At 35.3% G+C, this 23328-nt stretch overlaps 1 protein-coding gene across 21 annotated transcripts in view; it reads left to right on the top strand.

The window, feature by feature from the left end:
* The window catches only part of LOC134546323 (bromodomain-containing protein 3-like), a 363730-nt gene that overhangs the window by 301671 nt on the left and 38731 nt on the right, over positions 1 to 23328 (top strand). For all 21 annotated transcript variants that reach the window (XM_063389071.1, XM_063389068.1, XM_063389079.1 and 18 more), the window contains 2 exons: positions 954 to 1127; positions 20777 to 21202. In XM_063389071.1, coding sequence (XP_063245141.1) covers positions 954 to 1127; positions 20777 to 21202 — 600 coding nt within the window. The remainder of the gene's footprint in view (positions 1 to 953; positions 1128 to 20776; positions 21203 to 23328) is intronic.

Genomic DNA, 23328 nt, shown 5'->3' with positions numbered 1-23328 from the left:
CTGCTTCGCCGCGCTTACAATTCCCATTTTCTGGCTGTATTTTACGTGAAAGCCGCGTTCTTGTGTAGTCTGTGGAAGGTGGTGTGTTTACAAATACGTGCATACTCGTGAATGTATTGTATACTGTTATTTCTTGTGGTAAAAATGGGACGAAACGTAATTTCCATTCGCGATCGCATAAATGAATACAAAAGTGAACAGTTCTACGAAAGTGATACTAATATTTTAATGCGCAATTTATGTAATCGCCGTCTGGAGTGAAAAAAAAAAAAGATGTACTTGAAAAGCACATTAAATCTGAGGGACATCAGGCTGCAAAAAAAAAAAAGATTCACCGAGAAATCGGATGAAGGAAAAAAGTCGGTAAAACGGCAAGCAACGGTTTTTGGCATGATCGAAAACCAAAAGAAGGCGAAAATTGAAAAAAATAATTGAAAAAACGAGTTTCAATAAAATTATTTGTGCACTATACATCAACTATGGCCATGAACACGGCTAAAAAATATTAATTGTAATTTTAAGTATTCAATTTATTGCACTCATAAGTGCTAAAAAGTTGTTTGGAAACCTGCCAACATAGGCTATCTTTGTAGTTGTGCTAGATCTTTATTTCTGTGGTTGTTAATAATTCAAATGTGTATTATTTAATGCTTTTTAAAAATATACTTTTCTTCAGTAATGTAAAATGAGAGAATTAGCTAAATCTTGTTTTAAAAATGCTACAAAATGCTAAATTTCAAGTTCAAAATGCTAAATGTTATTATTTTAAATGCTATAAATCACCATCTCTAGCAATCATGTGAGAACATAAAGTTGTAAGCTAATTCTAAAAATTAATAATGCATGCTTAAATTATTCTACTTAATACTTCTGTTATTTTTTCATTGGAGTCCTATTTACAATTATTTTTAAGAGAATGTACTTCATATCCTGTGTTTGATATCTGTGAACAGCTAGCAAGCCGGTCCCAGCGGCAACTCATTCCCTCCCTCCCCAGCCTCCGAGAGTGACGTCAGCAGCACCAGTTCCTTCAGTTACGACGACCGCAACATCTGCAGCAAAGAAATCAGCCGCTCAGACTGCAGTGCCAGCAATACAGAAATCGACCATTCCTACCTCAGAAACAGGTACGTAACACCAGAAAGGCAACAATATTGAGTCAAATGTAAACTTTGGCCTGAAGTCATGAGGTGTCCACTTGTTCTTAACAAAATGCAGATAAAAATTCAGAGTTCTGCTCTGGTACGGAGTACAGTACAACCCTGTTATAACATTCTCCAAGGGACCAACATAAAAAAATGTTATAAGCAGGAAAATGTTATAAGCAGGAAATCATCTTCACTTTGTAAAAATTGCGCGTGGATTGATTAAATTAAAAAGTATAGGTAAAACAACACAAAATACAGGAGTAATACACTAAGTACAGCAATAGAGTGGAAAATTGGTTAATTTTATTTATAGATAATACCTAATAATATGCTAAAAAAAAAAATGTTTTGTACGATACAGTTCAGAGTCGAAACAGAAATATTCAACTCTTTTGCAATCACAACAAGCGTTTGTTTGGGGTTCCTGTCCACTTGGTTAATAAACTGAATTTTTTCAGCTACAGAATATATTTTCGCTTATATTTATCGGCCATCATAGCCGTACAAAAACCTGAATAAAATTTCAATACGGCGTATTTTAATTAAATATGACAGTGACTACAATACGTAAAAAAAAAAAAATTACTGTAAAGGTTAACCACAAACAAAAGCCGTGAATATATCCATAGAACAGTTAACCATCTCAAGGTGTTAAACCTTTGAAACAAAAACCAGCACCATAGACTACAGTAGTACTGTTTCCAACCATGTATCAGTGCACAAAATGTGCATCATAAATATAAAGGAACAAGTCATAGGCTAACAAGCGCGAACAGGACGCCATATTGATAGTCGATCCGGTGCAAGTTGTGGAGTGCGTGTGTACCACGTCTATGGTGAACTACTCAAATGTAAACATCTGATGTTTGTATATGCGTGCTGTATTTTCTAGCTATGGTTTCACTCTAAATTATGACTTTGAAGGAAGGGATACTGCAAATTGTGGCAGTTATCAAAGCAAATTTGAACGTTAAAGGCGGGAATGTAGAAATTTTAATATTGTTACAGGCGGGAAATTAAAGCATTGTGATAAATGGAGAAATGACGGGACCATGAAATTATGGTGTTATAGGCGGGAAAATGTTAAAAACGGGAATGTTATAACCGGGTTGTACTGTACATGGCTAGCAACTCAAGTTGTTCACACACATAAGGAGGGGTTGGAAAAATTAGTATCTATTTTTGTCTCCGGAATTAGCATCTCTTGTTCTGAAATTAGTATTTTCAGTTTAACTTACTTAAAGCTTAATATTTACACTCTAAATGTTTGTAAACTACATTGTAAACATCAGGACATGTTTATATGTTTTACAGTCAAACCTCTATCTATCGTTTTTCAGGGGACCAACAAAAAAATTCAGTAGATGCGGACATTCAATAGATGTGGACTTCACTCTAAGAATTTTTTTAAAAAAATATTTCAATCTCAAAATTAGTGTCAGAAATATATAAGTTACTCATCATTAAAGTTAAATCACTTGAAAAAAAATAAAAATGGAAGTATTTTACTTAATTCAATTTACACTTGCAAAAAAAAAAACATACGCACAATAAATCTACATGGAAATTAAAGTATTTTTCAATATTCTGAAGTCTGAAATATGTTTACTCATGTCATCAAATGTAGAGCTGTACTGAAGGAAGCCGATTTTGCCAATATTTAGTGGAATCAGCATTTCTGCCGACTTCCGATACGCTTGTTAATTTTCGGCCGATATTACTGAAAAACGAGAGAGACTGCCATAACCTAAAAATCCATGAGTACCCTTTTCACTTTTCGTAGTAGTACTGCATTCTTTCAGATCGCATTATTTCTTCGCAACATGTGCCAACCGTACATATAAAAATTTAACATCCTTTTTTTCAATAATGTTCTTTAATTTTATTATGTCATAAGTAAATACATTACCGTCACGGTAAATATACATCTCGGTTGTTACGGTAACTGTAGTGCAAATGTGGTAGCTATCGTGCTTCTGTAGTAATTATGGTATCAACAAAGAATCTTGTTCTTTTTATGGTAATAATCTTAAGATAACAATTGGGTTTGTACTGTAGTCATGGTACATCATCCATATTTCTTCGTACGTTGTTGTTCATTTGTCTTTTCTTCATATTTACGTGCTCCATTACTTGGCTGCAGATTTAAGGTGATTTTTACTACTGTATACTATTGTTACTGTTTTTATGACGGTTTCTTTCTAAGGAATGGTTATTTCTGCAAAATCTTTATGGTTAAACGATCATTTATTATAATTTATAGTGACGGGACCACATATTTTGTACGATCAATGCGGACAAAACGATAATTCGAACATCGGTACAAGCGGACTTTTTTAACCTTAGTTGTATGGCAATTTTGCAGGGACCGTAGAAAGTATACGATAAACACGGACAATCGATACATGCGAGTTCGATAGATAGAGGTTTGACTGTACTTAATAATTATTTCAGTACCATATGTGTATTTTATCTGTAAATAAGTTAACATATTTTTTTCGTGTTTTTAAGTATATTGAGTTTGCACTTGTGGGACAACCTGAGGTTAATTCATAGCATTTAATATGGTATTTATATTGGCATTTATTTTGTCTTTGCTATACCAGGGGAGAGCAAAAAAATCCAGGCATAGTAGATTTAGTAGAGAGTTCTCCCGCTAGAAAGGGTTAGTAGATCTTCACTAAACAGCTGCCCAGAGGGCGTCAGTTTGATCGTAGTATTGTTTTTCTCTTACTATTTTAATTTTCTACGTGCGAAGTCATCATGGCAGATTTAAAATAAGAAAGATTGTATTTGAAAATGTGTTTTCTGCTTGAAAAATTGGCAACAGAAGCTTCCTAAATGCTTCAACAGGATTTCAAGGAGGATACTATGAGCTGCACACTAGTTTTTAAATAGTTTGGGCACTTTAAACATGGTTAGATTAGTATTGAAGACCATGATCGTTCTGGGCACCCTTCCACATCTCGAAATGACGAAAACATTAAAAAAAACCTTTAAAAAAATTGAGAATAGCCATTTCATGATTGAAATTTCACAAGTGACAGAAGATTTTGACTGAGGATTTTCAAATAAGTTGTGTTGCCACTAAATTTGTTTCTCGCCTTCTCAAACAGGATAAAAAAAAAAAACATTCAATTTTATTTGAGCCAGGACTTGAAAAAAGATATTGAAAGTGATCCAAACTTTTTGACCATTCATTACAGGTGATTAGAGTTGGTGTTAGGGGTATGACCCAGAAACCAAGTAATTGTCAAGCCAGTGGAAGTCTCCCAACTCCCCCAAACAAAAAAAGCAAGACAAGTGAGGTCAAATGTTAAGACATGTACTGGGACTTTTTTCCGCCTGGACAGACTGTTAACCAGCACTTTTATTTGTAAGTTTTAAGACGTTTTCGAGAGGATGTGCAGAGGAAACGCCCGAATCTTTGGCGATCAGGTGGCTGGTTCCTTCATCACAATGACGCCCCTGCACACATGGCCTTATGAGTGAACCACTATTTGGCCTCTAGGGTTGTCTTTTATCATTCTCCAGCCTAGGTATTCTCCAGACATAGCCCCATGCGACTTTTTCCTGTTCCCAAGAATGAAGAAAAATCTAAAAGGGAAGCGTTTTGATGATGAGGTGGTAAAACAGCTTCGCAAAGGGAACTGGAGAATATCAAAGTCGAAGAGTTCCAGAGGTGCGTCAGTGGGGGAAAAGGTTTCACAAGTGCATTGCATCTAATGGAGAGTACTTTAAAGGTGACTGAAGGAATTTTATATAAAAAAAATCTAGTTTTTTTTCTTGCCTCGTATATCTTACTAAAGATTTTATATCCCTTTCCTGCTACGTTTGGCATCAGTGCACTTTATTTATAACACAGTTTACCATTATCTTTCCCACTTGCCAAGTCAGAAGTTGAGGTTCTTCCATCATTCCTCCGAGCATAGTTTCTCGTCCGGCGGATGTAAGAGAATAGCATTAGGCGAGAAGGAGAGAATGGGATGTTCTGAGCTTGGGTTCTGCATGTTCAAGGCGTCTCCAGTGTGAGGGCCAGTCCTGCTGATCCAGGGATCCTGCACTGGGGACGAGGCTGTGCGGTGACGGCGAGTTTATGTAGCTTTGCTGGAAGTACACAGACTTAGATGGTCAGTTTATTTATGCCATTGTGTGTTTCAAGACTCCAGTCTAAGCACAGTAGTTTTTACGTATGTCACCATGGTTGAGACCAACCCTTTATAGTAATTTGCAGCCTGAACTAACAGAGGAGAGCATTGTTTCAGCCGTCGTACATTCTACAAAGTCGTACTTGTAGATTTTTTTTCTACACAGCAAGTTGGCATCTGGCATAGTTCAGTATCAGGGGTCCTGTAATATCAGAGCTTAGTCCACCCTATCCCTGAGTTACACTGAGTATATTTATCCTTGTAAACCCAGTGTACATTTGAGGCAGATACCTATCCTCTGGATGAACAAAAATTTTATAATAGCTTCTCAATGGGTCATCCTGCATGTAAGTAATAACAGTTCAGAGTTTACAGAATATAAGTAAGTAATCTTGACATTTTATTGCAAGATTTGTGTACTAACATTATCCCTAGCTGATGTTTGAATACATAAAGTTCACGTAATTATTTTTCAATATTGAAATACAGAACATAAGTTTTAAAATATAATTTATTTCAGTTAATTATTATTGTACCGTATATACAGCAAAACCCCTTATTTGCACTTTTCATGGGGACAAAGTAAAAAAGTGTAAAAAGCGGGAAAGTGTAAATAAAGGGAAAAGTATAAAAAGGAGTACAGTTTACCTTATTTAGAATTTTTTTCCTTTTGTTTAATAGCACATACTACAATGCAGGTACAAACACACTAACAACAAATTTTACTTTAGTATTTAATCAATTATTAATTTACCACATTTGACAAAAATAAAAAAAGAATGAAAGCCAAAATGTTTTTCTGATTACTTCCTAAAAAATAAATTTGAAATTTTCTTCTGCTTGCTTTTTTGGCTGTTCAAGGAGATTATTTGCCTCTCCAAATTATAAATACAGTTGCAACCGGCAGGGTTTATAACAAATACGGGCTACATACACATTGCTCACAGTAAAAAAATTTTTAAGAAAAGGCCGCAAATTGATGAATATTTACCGTCAATAGCGCGCCAAACGCGGAGAAAGGTCATTGTACTCGGTCAGCTGCTGTAACGACGCGGCGGTGCATGCGCACTCTATGCTCCGCCCAGACTCATGACGCCATCAGCCGCCAACCAATAGATGCGAGCTTAGCGGAAAAAAATATAAGCTCCACCTCCCGTGTACCAATTTTGTCCAGTTCTAATACCAGTTTATTGGTATACGCAGCAGTAAATAAATAAAACAAGCAAGTCTTCAGAACTTTTGACTTAAATATTCAAAAGAATGGCCATGCTTGTCGTTTTCAAATGTTTGGAACGCCATGGTTTTGTAATGTATGCACGTGTGACTTTTCGATTGCACATGGTGGAAGGGATGACTGTAGACGGCATATTGAATCTAAGAAACATGCAGAACATTTTAAAGCAGTGACGAGCAATAAATCTATATCTTCGTTTTTTCGCTACATCTGAAGAAATGAAAGTAACGAACGCAGTTATTGTTTACAAGTCCTTGTGTTTGTCTTGTTGTTTGTTTACATGACATTTCTTATCCAACCAGGATAAAAAAAGCAAATAAAAGACAGTTGCTTTAAAGTTTAACTTTGAATACTTTGAATTGAAGATTCAAAATATCCAGTAAAATTATTAATATTTCTTACATATTTAGATGATTGTATTGTTCAAATAGATTTTTTTTATTTATTAATTTGCATTGTATTCATATTTTTCTTTTTCTTTTGCATATTATTGTCCTTGTTTTATCTTGAGAGTGTGTTATAATGCCCCAGGAAAAATTTAATGTGCATGATTTACGCGTACTTTTTTCATATACCTAATTGCCATTACTGATGGGTGTGATTTGAGGTTGGCAGCTCTGTGTTAGTAAAATTTATTTATGGGGGAAAAAAAATTTAATTTTTTTTTATTTGGAATTTGTTGCAAAAATCTTGGTGCGCACTATATACGAGGGCGCGCTATACACGAGGGCGCGCTATACACGAGGGCGCGCTATACACGAGTAAATACGGTATATACTATCTGAAAACCATAACTGCACCAATATATGTGTATGAACAAAGCTTTCATTATAAGTACCTTTGAAATAGGGAAAATATAGGAATATACGTAATATTGAGATAAGTAAAATTCAGTAGGGATGTGCGAAAGTGACTTTATCCACACGAAATGAAAGTGAAAGAAAATTTATCAAGTTTCGCGAAAGTGAAACGAAAATGAATTTTTCTATGAGATAAATATATTCTTAACGAAAGTTAAGCGAAATTTTTTAATTAACAAAGAAAAAAAGTGCCCCAAAATTTGCTCTTCAGTAATAAATTCTATTACATAAATCATTTTGGTACCTTTTGATGTATATATAAATATTACTATTTAATAAAATCAACATCCGCCCTAGACCACACAACACAGCCCCATGTCACTCGTAAATTTCAAGAATCAATCCAGATCTTTCAGCGCACAGACTATTTCCTTTACAGTCGTAATGTCGCAGTCTATGATAATATATTTATCACGTGCATGGTACTGATGAAAAAATACGTGAATACTGCGGAACGGCCGCCATCTTGCACCACTGTCACACATGGCTAGCTCAGGAAACTGTAAATTAGGCAATGGACATGGTCAAAACAAAACATAACAAATGGTTGCTGCCAAGTGGTCATTACATGCAGTGACTTGTTGACCTTTTTGTCTAATTGGCTGTATATTATGAGGATTTTATATGCCAGTCAGAGTATGTAAAATTTAAATAAAAGACGACAATGTTTTTGTTTGGCTGTGCGCGAATAAAAGTAGGTACGTTCTTTGTTTATGTGTATACGGTAAATACTAAATAGTGTACTAACAGTTCTGGAATGTATGTTTTACGAATATAGTACCTACACTACTGTTTGAAAGCAAATGAATCAGGTAATTTTTCAAACATTGCATGATTTTGTTTTGATACCTAGGCCTACTGTAATCACGGTTGAATTTTGTTTACTTTATCTGCCATGTTTGTTCAAATTATGATTTTACCGTATTTTCATTAACGTGAGTTTTTTTCATCACCACGTAAATTAATCTTAATGGAAATCTTTTTTCTAATTAATGTCTTTATATGATTTGCATATGTTATTACATTATTAGTAATAACAAGCAAATCATATAAAGACATTACAGTAGAATCTCAGTGCTAAGTACTTACAGGTACCTCAAGTTTTTGTACTTAGCACTGAAACATGCATACATATATTTACAAAGAGAAAAAAATATATAAAAAAATAGCTACAGGAGAGCCGCAATGCCATATGTATTCGCAACTGCGACTTGCTTTTTTCCCCGTGTCTAGTTCTCTGAGTATATCCACTTTTTCCTTAAGCGTGAATTGCTTTCGTTTCTTTTTATCTCCAGGATCATTCATGCTGTAGCACAAATACAATGCGGTGTTTAAATAACGTAACCTGAAAATAAACTCAACAATAACAATAAACAATCCCGGCACAGACATCAAACAGTATTTTTAGCGTAGCGTAACACTTTTGTCTAAATAATTAATACTTCTCTCAAACCTCCGTCTTTCGATGTATCGAATGGTGTTGTGTTGCTCGCGTCGCATACTACGTACGGTATAATCTATGGTTGTGCGCGCAACTGTTTGTTAACTTTGTTTTGAGAATTTAGAGGTTAGAAAATACGTTGCGGTGGTATTTGTGTATCTTTGTTCTACTACATTAATCATTTAGCTGGAAATTTATTTACCAGTTTAAGTAAATTTTGGTGTAGTAATGCCACGCTACTAGTAGAATTTATACGTTATAGTGAAAATGATACTTTAAACTGAAACCGTTTTGCATGGCGAAGATACGATTTTTGGCGGGGACTTAAAAAAAATTCGTTAAGTGAAATATACTTTATAATAAGGAACGTTATTGTACCGGTATTATACTGTACATTTTTATTAAATTACGATTTCTTTTTCAACTAGAACAAACGAACTTCGGTAAGCTATTGAACTTTCGTTTGGCTCGAAATATTTCGCTAAAAACGAACTTCGACAGATGAAATTCTTACCGAAATCGAAAATGAAAGTAGCAACATTTCGATTTCGGTATCGGTATACCGAACATTCGCACAACCCTAAAATTCAGTATTTTGAACTGAAGATTTTTAGGAATTTTTTATTTTATTTCACCTTTTTTTCACGAGTGTGTGTTACTGTAATAGCGATGCAACACTTACAACATGTTCATGTATAAAATTAGCACTCTTTTTTAGTTTTGTACAAAAAATAATAATTTCATGCCTTTCTAAATTAAATCAATATAACACATTTTAATTCTTATTTTACTTAAAAATTGTTAGTGCAATATGCTAGCAAAAATTTCATTGCAGATTTAATTCTTAGAATAATACACAAATAAATTTGATTAATTGGGTGGGGATTGTATTTTGAAGTTATTTCAGATATATGGCAATATCGTGAATCATGTCGTGGAGAAATTTTCCCATGGATATTGTATTGCATTTAACTAATAGATTAACAAATTAATAACATTTTAATTACAAAATGGTTTTAGTCTATTCCAATGTGCATGCATCCTTTTGGCAAAAATATAATTTCTTTGTGTTTTTGTGTTTGCAAGTTACGTTTTTCACGTGGATTCGTTTGTCTGTATAATTTTACTAACTTAATTGTATATGTAAAAATTTTTTTATAGAGGAGCATAACGAAGTTCTTTTTAGAACCTTTTAGTATGTTTATGATTGTCATAAGTACCTTGTATACTTTAATCATCACACATTTTATGCTTAAATGAAGTTTGTAAAGTAGGGGTGCAATGTTTATGTGAGAGAAGTTTTTTTAGTTAGGTAAAGTTTTTCGTAAAACAAAATCTATTCAAGGAAAGTATGTTGATTTATAAAGTAGAGTATAGAAAAGCACGCCAAAAAATTTAAATTAATAAGTCGTGCAACAAAAACATTTTGTTCAACTTTAAATAGAAAAACCAAAACTGTGATGCAAATGTGATTCGGAGCGCATAACTATCTTCGTAGTACACACCAGGAGAAAGGAAATCATGGGCTATCAAATGTAGTTAACTCGGCACTAGACAGAGCGCGCGCGTTGCATGCAATCGTTGAGCTATCTGTATCGATATTTGACTATGTGCGCGCGCTCTATACAGGAATAAATATAACTAAACATAAATGATGCCAACTAGCTCTGGCTACATTTTTATAAGCGATACACAGTGGGGACGAAGACGAAAAGATAAAGGTTATAGTGTTTGAAATTGTCTTTAAAGAAAATTTACACAACAGACAAATTCTTATTTCTGTTAATTAAATAACTTAAGAGGTAACATCCGAATAATTATTAGATTTCAACTTTAAAATACATTGTTTTATACAGGAAAACTACGTACACAAAGCACCCGGAATCTAAATAATCATGCAATGTTCATGTGAAAAATTTTTTTCTCCAAATTTTGATGTCCTAAAATAACGGTGCCACGATTATGCGCGTGCGATGATTATGCGATAAAACATGGTAACAGATGTGTATAGCTGATAGTCTGGAGTTAGTGCAGTTTAACATTGATCATACTCACACATTAAAGAAGAAACTTCAATAAATATTATTTAAACTACCAGACCATAATTGGAAGAGAGGAAAAGGTCTGTATGATTCAAGTATAAACATTATATTGAATTTATTTATGGAAAGTATTTTTTAGTGACTGTTTTAGTTGAACATCACTAACATTTGTACTCTGTAATGTTGTGTTTTCAAGAAATATCCTGTAATAGACAACTGTCAGAACCAAAGTGTGGTTAGTCATATCAAGAGACACCAATAAACTATGTTAATTTCAACTGAGCAGAAGATGAACTACGTGCAGGAAGAAAGCAGGCTTCTGTAGCTTACTCGATAGTAGGGCTGTGCGAATCCTCTATTTTCAGTTCGATTAGATTCCGAGTCGAATCCCTACCAACTATTTGAAATTCGATTCCAATTTCGAATCTTTTCTAAAGTTTATTATCAAAAGAATTTTCATTAACTTTTCATACTCGTATTACTGAAGGATAACAAATAAGTTGACAGAATATTATTTTATTACATACAATTTCCAGTTGGCAGTTGTAGAAATAATAATTAACTCAAATGTAAAAATTTTTAAAAATGCTATTTGTTACTTCCATTTATACAACATTCACAGATTTACATAGGCTACAGTTTATATACTAAATAAAACACTTTGAGTTAAGATTTATGGTAGGCTATACATAGAAACATTTAAACAAATGATTTTACAAAAATAAACATTATGTAGATCTACATGTTAAAGCTACTTATTCCTTTGACAATAAGCTAAAAATGATAGGCCCTAGGCTTCATGCAAAACCCCTTTCCAATAAAATACCTAGGCTATGTAAAAATGGGTAAGCTTAGTAAACATAAAGCACTGTAAATAAAAGCCTGTAAGAGCGATGGTGTTTACAGATTATCATGTAAAAAAGTCAACTTCTCCACGAGTTCAGGCGCAAGACATTCCCTGCGAGAAGTCACAATATTACCGGCTGTAGAAAACATTCGCTCACTTGGCACAGAAGTTGCGGGAATTGACAGAAATCTTTTGGCAACCACCGAAATGTATCTGAACCGGAATTGATTTGCTTTCCACCATGCAAATGGATCAGTGTGTCTGCTGATGACAGGCTCATTGATGTACCTTGAAATGTCATCAAGCACACTCTCATGTGGTATCATTCACTGCCACTGACTGTGAAGCTGTATCAAATTTGTTCCACACTGAGAACTTGTGAGGATGATGATGGCTGAAGTGTATTTTGTGCCCCTGTTGCTTGTTCCTTATGGATGCCTTCGAAACTTGTGTCAGACTCTATGAACAATTTAAGAGAATGTAGTCCTTTCTTCTTTTCATGGTCGTGTAACAAAATTACTTTATATCTTGGATCAACAATCATTGAAACAACATATTCTTCTCTTAGTCTGTAATCAGGAAATCGCACAAGCATTGCCTTAAGCATGTTACGTGCAAAGACAATGCCACTTCCTGCTTCAGCTCGTGAGATGAAAGTTTCTAACAAATCTTTAATGCCATCTATAATGGGGATAACCATAGAAATGGTGGTATACTTTTCCCCACACAAATCATTAGTAGCCTCATAAATAGGTGCTAATACATCCACTACACCTGCAATCAATTTCCATTCAAGAGCATTTAAATTATCCATTGAGCACGAAGAAGCAAGCTCAGCTGCAATTACTTCCTTCTGTTCCAAGAGACGTAAAAGCATTGCATATTCACTGTTCCAACGTGTTTCGACGTCTTGAATGAGTTCATGTTGTGGTTTCCCCATTTTTTCTTGAAGTGTGTGCAACCGCTGAGTGGCTTGTGAGCTACGCTTGTAATGGCCCACAATGCTGCGTGCTTTCTTGCAAACTGATTCCATGCCTGGAGTTTCTCTTTTGCCATCATTTACAGCTAGTTGCAGGGTATGACCCAAACAACTGAATGGCACCCAAAAAGTTTTTGACAGTGCAAGTTTAATGTTCTTTGCATTATCAGATAAGACATACACATGTACGCCTTGGGGAATTTTCCATTTGTTTGAAACGTCCAATAATACATCACAAATGGCAGCACCACTGTGTTCCCCAGAAAAAGGAACGTTTCCCAATGTGCGATGTACAAGGACAAAGTCGCTAGTCAAGTAATGGCAAGTCAGTGACAAGTAGCTATCGTTACTACGAGATGTCCACATGTCTGTAGTGTATGAAATGGAGCCAACACCATTTTTAAAATCATGTTGCATTTCTTCTGTGACCTTCTTAACTGTATCTTCATACAGTTGTGGAATTACAGTCCGTGAAAAGGTAGTGCGGTCGGGAATCGTGTACTGTGGTTCTACCAAATTCATCATTTCAACGAAACCCCTGTCATTAACCATACTGAATGGCTGAAGATCAATTGCAATCATTCTGCCAATACTTTTTGTGATGGAGACTGCACGGGGGTTGTCAACTGAATATTTGGTAGTTTTTGCAAACAATAATGGTAAAGTTTGTTGAGCCTTTTTTACTACATGTGTCGGTTTTTGCTTTTCCATCTGCATCTGCAAGAATTCTGAATATTGCTTTGTGTGCAACCTTAAATGTTTGGCCATGCTTGATGTGCAACCTGTCGTTATTTTGAGTTCACGCCCACATTTTGATTTTAATTCAGACACTTTTTCAAAATAACTGCTACGACTTTTCGATGACGCCGGCTGTACATATGCCAAAGCATCACTGGTGGCGGCAACGTTACTCATTCTTCAGCACAGTAGGCTACCACAGCAAACAGTAGTTACTTTACTGCACAACCTTCGATGGTGGACAAGTAAGCAAGCCCGAACATGAACGTGTGTGGGAACACATACGCAGATGCTTCAAAGAAAATTATATTAAGATAATTACAACTACCGCTACTTCTAATCACGTTTACAAGTGTGCTGACTTGAGGTTATTAACTCAAGATATGAATTTGATAAATAAACGGCAAACGATATTAACACACAATTACCAACCACATATAAAATGAGCTCCCATAAAAAGTACGGTATTATATTTATACCAAAAAATATATTAGTTAACTTTTAACATTATTTTTTTAATTTTAATAAAACAATTATTTTTCTGATTTTATATTATTTTATTCGTCAGTCGCTTTTCCTGTTAATTGGTGTTAGTGTTCGTGCTTTCATCCTACGAGTAATCCAATCCAACATTAAAAATGGCAGTTCGAAAAAAAATTTGCGTTGCTGCCTTGCGGGATGCTCCTTGCGTTCATTTTATAGTTGTAAAGATTTGATTTGTATTCGAAGCCCTATTACCGGTGATTATGTGCTACGGTAGGCTGCAAATTATACATATTTATACTGTCTTGAATAAATAAAATAGACTTCCGATTACCTGGGGTAATGACTGACGAGGGATCAGTGGATAATCTAAAAACACCGTTAAAGCAAAGTAGGAAAAAACTTAAATCTACTATATAAAAATACGGTAACACGTCTCTCAAAGTAACGCCCTAAATAGTTCCAGTAAAACAGGGTGCTAATCAACAGAGCTAATTTTTTTATTAATAAGAGAGCATCTATATATTAATCAGAATAATTCGTTTTCCAAATAGCCTATGCACTTAAGTCTGATTGCTATTATTAATGAAGACACTACGCACGTCAAATTAATTTACAGTATTCATGCGTATCTAAAAACCTTTCAAGTGCATTAAAATAAATGTTGAATAACATTTACAGTATAAAGAACACAAAATTATATTAAAAAATTTACGTACAGCGTTATTTACATTACCGGGCTTGGGCCGTGGGCATAACCCATAACATTTTTTTCCTCATTGTAGGCGCTACCAATATTTCTGAGTTGCAAACATTATTGATATAGAAGTTATATTTCAGTTCAAATAAGAATTTAAAAATAAAAAAACTTAACACTTTTTTAATTAGAAAGGTTATTTAATTTGTTAACGTAATTATCGTTTCTGCTTCTGTACTACATGCGTGACTGCCATGATTTGCCATTGACGCTAGCGCATCTTCGTTTCTGTGAGATTAACTAGTCCCGAAAGCTTCTGGCTTTTCTCTGTAGAGCCGTTGTTGTCACGCGGGAAGCGGGATGGCTAACATGTTCTATGATGGCTAATGTAAACGTTTGCTGAACACTTGCGCTCCGACGGAAATTATTACTTTATGAAATTATGGAAGATGGATGCAAATAGCTTTTAAGGAAAGAGAATAAAATATTGTTTGTTGAATCTTTACGTGATTAATTCGATACATTACTTATCACTGCGTTGTATTTAATAATGCTACATAACATCTGTTGCCAATATCTATGTCCGCACGGAAAAAAATACTAAAAATAATTTTTGTTTTTATGTTTTGTGGAAGTGAAATATGGCACAGTTAATCCATCAATAGGATAATCCGCACCCGGATAATCTGGAGTATACGGTACGTTAAATTCTTGATGTGTATGTGTGATTATAACCTATACTTATTTCAAGCCTTTTTTTTTGGACTCGAAGCATTTCGAATCCCTTAAAATTAATCGGGGCGAGTTCGGGTATTCATGGAACCGAACCGAAATCGAAATTTTCGGGTACCCGCACACCCCTACTCGATAGTTAAGTTATGAATTTTTAAAAATAATGTAGAAGAGTGCTCTTTTTTTAATATTTTTTTTTTTTTTTCAATAAATGTGCTTGGCTTTTCATTGGTAATTTTTTTCGGATTTTTTTTTTATTTAACCAAACTGACAACCACACTTTTCTATGAAAACAAAAAATTCCACATAGATGTAACTTTAACAGTTTAGGACACAAAAATTTTTGTGTCGCAAAATGTGGTAATTTTGTGGTTACAAGAAAATTTTTAAAAATTAATAACACCTTAACTAAACATAGCCTATCGTCACAGCTGCAGATATTCTTTACTTATATGTAGGGCCTGGAAAATTTCGGTGTTTTCAGTATGCAAAAAGCGGTACTTTCAAATTAGAAAAGCGGTGGTTTAAAGTCGGTATTTTCGTTATGCAATGGAAATTTTACCGGTATTTTAAATGTTGACTAAATTGTGCAGTTATTGAATATAATAGTTTACATATTTAATAAACAATCCATGTATACTAGGAATAGGCTAATATGCATAATAACAGCCAATTAAATCCAAAACAGTAACACAAAACAGACACGTTGCTATAGATGTTTGCAACTACAATTTTTTTTTTTTTTTTTTTTTTTTTTTTTTTTTTTTTTTTTTTTTTTTTTTTTGGCTGCCAATGCCACATGCTTAGCCGACTTTAGGTGTTTGTCAATGAAATCTTTTCTATCCCATGAAACTTTACAGTTGCAAAATTTGCACATCACTGTGCTATTGTCAGTACAGTAAAACCCATGTTTCTGATACTGATATGCTCGTATTTAATGGAGTGGAGGAACACGGGGTTGCCACTTGAACAGAAACTTAGTGTGAACTATACCCCAGATCAATTTTGAGCATCAAAACCATACACGAACACGGCTTATGTAAAAATAAGGTAATTATGCTGAAACACAAGACTTTGGTTAAAGGATACTTTAACCTTGTGTGGATCAAGTAGAAAACATTCGGCTATAAACAAAAGAAATAACAATGCTATCCCGAAAAGCTGTGACATGTTTTTGGAGTAGATAATCACAGCGACAGACCGACAGGATGCGATGCGCTCCTGCCCATGCCGTCAGCGATGTTTATTTTGACAGCTCAAGCAATTATCTTTTCCACGTCCCTTCGCAGCGTAAAAAAAAAAGAGAAAAAAAACACGCTGACAGTTTCTCACGCAGAAGGTTGAAATAAGGGAGGGAATGTGTTGAAATGTTAGTTGGATAAGGAAGGGGGGGGGAATTGTTTTTACATGGTTTGTGGCTCTGGGAGGGAAGAGCCTTGAAGAATTAGCAGGGGATGGGAGAGGTAAGCGTCGCGTCGCGTCACGTCACATATGACGTCAAGCCGCCGGGCGGGTAAGATAACATGACAGCTGAGACGGCTTTTCGTGCGATAGTGGAGGCGCCGAGCTCGTCTAGACATTGCCGCGTGGCCAGTCTAGAGGGGTGGTATCTATTTTTAGACGTCTTTTGTATGCCTGGCTGCTTACAGTACAGCTCTCGCCAAGATAAACGTGAACACATAGAGCCCAACAAAGTGTAACAGACTTGTTTTTCAGCCGATTTTACTCAAATTTTCGACTTTCTCTGCTCAAATTTTTCATGTTTTCTCAAAAAACGGTCATATAAACGGAATGGACGCATCAGAGGGGGCTCGCATCGGCGGGATTCTACTGTAATGGTACTTTTCGGGGATATATTCGCAGTGTAATATAGAAATGTTGTGGTTTTCGCGAATGTACTTACTGCCCTACTTATATGTAAAAGAATATTTCAAAAAAATTTAATATATCTCTCGGCAGGTTCTATGTGCTATTTTATTATTTTACACAGTGGTCTTAAACTTTTGACCGAACTGTATATAACGATACAAAAATAAGGGCCAATCTCTCGATGCTGTCGTTCAACAATGGTTAACTAAAGGTCATTTAAAATTACCTTTGGTTTTTAACAATGGATTTTTCACTACCCAAGCATTTATTGTATCGCCAACCTTGAGCAATTAAACATTTTCGTTATTTACACAAGTTTGTTAGGAACACAATTACAAGGCAGTGGTGATTCTTTTTTTTTTTTTTTTGCTTCTGGGGTCATGTAAAATTATGTTTGTAAACAAATATTGGCCAGAGAGAATTATATATTTTTCAATTTAACTTCCGCTACATTATTTGCAACTATAAATGATCATAGAAACATAAGCTCCACGTGCATAAGTTACATGTATACATACATGTAAATACTTTTGAACAAGTGAAATGAGGAGTTTTAGCAAATAAACATTAAGGTAATTTTCCAAAATACAATTTTAAAGACCTTTATACTGTGTTCTTACATTTGCAGTTAGATTTATTTAAATTATTTGCAAATATAACAATTTAAAAACTTTTTTAAGTATGTCCCGTATCTTTGTTTAGGTAATTTTATTTGTGTTACAAGAAACCGAAGACCTTGCTGAAGTAAAATTATAGGCCTATATAAAATGTGTTTAAATGAGTGTGTAATACTTAGATGAAATTGATACAGAATTATATGAAATAAAATTCTATTGTTTTACCAGCCTTTGAGCTTTCTAGTTTACGTGAAATTGTTATAATTAAACTTTAGGGCCTAAATTTTGAATAGCTCGAATATGCAAAAAGTAATTCACTCGCTCACACACTGGCCTATACAAATTCCAACCCACTGCCAAAAGGGCTGGAAACTTGAAATTTGGGTCGCAGCCTCAATGAGGAAATTCGGAAAAGTACCAATTTTTATTTTCTAATTACTAAAAAAATAAAATTAAGAAATAGGCACGCACCTTTAAAATCGGTGTATACCTTCTTTCGGAAGAACGTTGTTGCAGAAATTATTGTTTACTTCTCATTCTTGTACAAATTGAACAGTACTGTAAATGTATTTGATGACATAAGCAATAGTAAGTTATTAGCTAATATTGAATACAAACAATTTTTTTCGTGACTACAAAAAATAAGGTTCTCTGCTTGGCGAGTGATAAAATTATACTAATGTCAAAAATATGTTATCGGGAAAAAATAAATGAAGTTATTTTATACCACTGATTCACTACCCATAAAATCGAACTGCAAAGTCTTTGCAACTGGTATCTCACACAAGAACTATAAAACATATTCGTGCTTCATTTTGTATAAAAATAAAACACATATAATATCGGGCGACAGCCTTGAAAATTGTGCATATCACCAACATGGCCAATCAGACTCATAGTCATGTTTACGATGGCAATATTTTCGGGGTAGTTTTACGCTCAAAATTAATACAAAACCAAATGAGCAATCCTTGTATGATCATTTATAATACTACAAAAAATCTTCCATTTCCTTCGAATTGTATTGAGCACTAAAATATTGATTTACTTTTGGCCCAGATTTTATTTGACGTTACTCTGTAGAGTTTCGCTTGTTTGCATTGTTTATTTATCAGGTTTAAATCGTGGCCAAATTAATTGAAGTGGAACACAAATTATTTATATATGAGTTTCTGGTTTGGAATCAGTATGATGTACTAGAAAAACGATGTCCTATCAGTGTAATGAATGGTTGTACCCTTACAAGTGTTGAATATTTATGAAACATTTTATTTCTTTGGTTTTTAAAGCCGCTGACTTGTATTTTATTTATTTCATTTAGACAACAACATGCGTCCGTGTTTTCTACATGGCACACTCTGAAATATTTTGAATGTTAGTGTACCTACCTAATTTTGGCTTTTTAAAATCTGTGATTTATGTGCAGTAGAGTCATTTTTAATTTTTTATAATTTCTTTTTCATATTTTTAATGATCCATTTGCTAATAGTATATACACTTCTCCATTTATTATAATAAACACATATTCCATTATTGGAATTCTTTCAGAATGGGTATCACAAGACTACAAAAACTATTCTCCTGCATAAGAAAGGTGATAATACCAGTAAAGAAAATTATCGTCTGAGAGCAATCACGTCTTATATCTAGGGACACCTGTATTTCTCGAATACATTTTGTGTCAAGGTATTTTACAAAACACTGTAGATTTTTCTTGTAATTATTGGCTGTGGTCGGTGAAGGCTGTTTTCCCGCACTTGACGGGGCCAATGAGGACGTAGTTACCGTACTGCTGCACGCCCGCAATTCGCCAAACCTCTAAAAAAAAAAAAAGCTACAGTTATGTGTGAAATAGCCTGACACGAGATGTATTCGCGAAAAACTTCTCGCGTAAACATCGCATGATGTTTTTGGTCCCGCTAGTAGATGCCGAGCGCTTTGTGTAGGTATCTTTTCCGTATAAAACGATGTATTTTAAAGTAGAAATCTAATATTTATTCGGTCATTACCACTTACTTAATAAATTAACGGAAAAATACGAAGTTGTTTGACGTGTAAATTTTCTTATAAAGACGTTTTTAAACGTTATTTCCTTTATCTGATCGTCTGCGTCGCCGCGGTGTAGGTATAATCTAAAATTTAATTTTGGTCATTACCACTTATTTATTTAATTAACGGAAATACAAAGTTGTCTGACGTGTAAATTTTCTTTTAAAGACGTTTTTAAACGTTTTTTCCTTTATCTGATCGTCTGCGTTACCGTGGCGTACCGCTTATAAAAATGTAGCCAGCGCATCATTCATGTTTGGTTATGTTGCTTCCCATATAGAGCGCGCGCACGTAGTCAAATATCGATATCTCGCCGAGTGCATACAACGCGCGCTCTCTGTCAGGTGCCGAGTTAACTACATTTGATAGCCCGCATTCTTTCGTGGCAAGTGTGTACTACGACATGTTAGTTCACGTCAGATTCAAGTGGCTTGCGTTCGCGTTAGAGTTTTGGTTTTTCTATTTAAAGTTGAAGAAAGTTTTTTGTTTAAGGAATTATTAATATAGATTGTTTGGCGTGCTCTTGTATAATCCACCTTTTTTTTCAATAAACGTACTTTCCATGAACGGGTTTTGTTTTCATGAATAACTTTACCTAACAAAAAATTTTTTCGCATAATCGTCGCACCCCTACTTTTCAAAAGTGATTTTAGTATAAAATGTGCGACCTTGTTACGAGAAAACACGGTATATAAATGTATACATAATGTATGGTTTTATACATGCAGTCGTTAGTACGAGCTCCTAGTTGGTACCCATGTGGTTCAGAGACTAATTTGAAAATCTGCCTTTCTTAATAACATTTCCAATTTGTGCTGGTTGTGCAAAGCTGCAGTACAGCACTGCAAATGTAGCTGAATTTATTTATATGATATTGTTGTATGATCAACAGGTTTTGACCAACATGTGACGGGACCGAAAGTTGAGGTGCCGCCGGTGGCTCCTAGTGCCCCCGCGCCTCTTCCCGTGGCACCCGCCTTGCCGCCGGCTCCCATCACGTCTCCTCCGGCCCCTCCGGTGCTCATCACCCCGCCTCCTGCCGCCATGGCCCCGGTCACGACGGCTCCCAGCGTCATCAACCAGCCCATCACCATGCACCCCGGCTTTGACATGGCGATGGAGGTGTCGCCCGGCTTGCAGCATTCCAACAGCAACGGTTTCTCCCTGCCGGCCATGAAGATGGATACCAGCCCGCCGCTCGGAGTGTACGCCACCAACGGCATGCCTTCCATATTCGACCCCCTGCCCGCCTCCAGCCAGATCCCCATCAAGAGGGAAGACAAAGTCTTGCAGCCTCTTGATATGATTAAGCCAGATGGTGAGTACTGCCTGTTTGGTCCAGTGTGTGTTCCATTTAGAGAATTTGATTCCGGCCCTTATTTCTAATCCTGGGATTTCTTGATTATCCCAGGACTTAGTATGGCAAATATAAAGATTAAAAAATATGTAAATATCTGTTTTTCATTCTAATTTTACTAACGAAGTAATTATATGTCTTCACACAATAGTCATTATAATTAATCAGACTTGAATTCTCACAATCACAATAGTTTTTTCACAAAAATCAGTGAGATTTCCTTAAATATAAATAACTTACAATTTTATAAGTAATAAATAAAATTAATTATTAAAAATAATATAAGATGGGTACATGAACAATATTCCCTAAATATTAATGGTGGTGTATATAGTGATTCAAGTGTGCTATCAATTGTTTTTGCTCAGTATTTATAGTAACTATGTATCTTCTAATCTTCTAGTTTTTGTTGTTTTTGTTTTTGTGTAACCAGTCTTCAGTGACTACACCTATGCCCTAAATTTCTGAAAGACTAATGTACTGGGATATGTGGTATTTAGGCTTTAAGGCCTTAAAAACATCTAAATCCGCAGATCCTGATGGTAATCCCAATATCATTATCAAGTTTGTTCCCAATTACAGTAAAACCTGTGTATAACAAAACTGAGGGGACTTGATTTTGTTACATTTGTAATAGAGAGGTTTCTTTATAAAGAGGTGAAACCCAAAATTATAAAAAAAAGCATGTCATAAATTAACAAATGCATATTTAATGTTGCACCGAATCAAGAGTCATGTTTTAACACTATTCGCATTACATTGCAAATTAAGACATGTATTATTAAGGAAATAACAAATTGTATATAATGTACATACTACATACCTAGATAAAAATAACTGGGCAGGAAATCATATTGTATGTACATACAGTCGTTGCAGCACTCAAGAGAGCTAGTTGCAGCCAATTGCACATTAACTTAAAAATACCTAAACTACAGCATGGACAGAATAAAAACATGTAAACAATTAATATTACTGCTTTGAAAAATAGTCTTTAATAGATGCTTGCTTGGTACGGTTGCTTAACTCATTAGTCACAGCACACTCAAGTTCTCGCAACATTTTAAGATTTGATGCAGAACTACTTGTATCAGACGTCAGAAATAATCTCTCCAAAACATCCAAGGCCGAATTCACGTCTTTCCTCGATGGCCTAAGAACCTGTGTCGACTTCTTCGGTGGTGTCATCAGTTAAACACACATCTTCTTGCTCTTCTGCACTAGGACCTTCATCCTGAGAGCATGTCTGAACAGCACTATCCACATTCACAAAATCATCAAATGTGGCCGGGACATCAATGTTCCTGGTTACTTCAAGCCACTCATTTTCGGTGCAACATGGCGGGTTACTTAGCTGTTGTTGCTCTTCATCATGGAAACCTTCTTTTTAGGAAGCAATTGGCATTTGCAGTGGATTCAACATTCTGCCAACTATGGCAGAGGCGCTGCATGGCCTGCAGGAGATTCCATTTCAAAGAAGTGTTGCCATTCTCCATTTGCCTAAGCGGATACTGGACTAGTTGGCGCCTGTCGAGCCTTTTTAACTGAGATATTACCCCTTGATCCATGGGCTGCAGCTTGGATGTACAATTTGGTGGAAAGAAAACCACTTTGATGTTGCGCAGTTTAAGTCCATCAATTTTGTGTGCTGTACAACAATCCAAGAACAACACAATTTGCCTGTTTTGTGCCCCCATGCTAGCATCAAAACTACAAATCCACTCGCGGAACAAAGATGATGTCATCCATGCTTTGGAATTGTGTTTGTACGTACATGGTAGATGTTTGGTATTTTTAAAACACCGAGGCTTGGCAAATTTTCCTATGACAGTTGGTGTTAATTTCTCTGAACCATCAGAGTTTGCGCACAGCAGAACTGTGAACCGTTCTTTACTTCGCTTCCCCCCAGGGCATGCTTCTCCTTTCAGAGCAAGAGTTTTGTCCGGGAGGAGGTTATAAAAAAACACCCGCCTCATCCGCATTGAAAATGTCCCGCGATGCATATCCTTTGGTAAGTCTTCGCAACTGTGGCTGCCATTCTTCTTGGACACAAGGATCAACAGCTGCCTCCTCACCAGCAGCTTTCA

This window comes from Bacillus rossius, chromosome 1 (assembly GCF_032445375.1).
Source record: "Bacillus rossius redtenbacheri isolate Brsri chromosome 1, Brsri_v3, whole genome shotgun sequence".
Classification (NCBI taxonomy): Eukaryota; Metazoa; Arthropoda; class Insecta; order Phasmatodea; family Bacillidae; genus Bacillus; species Bacillus rossius.
The sequence above is the reverse complement of the archived record's forward strand: the minus strand, read 5'-3'. Positions and strand labels throughout refer to the sequence as shown.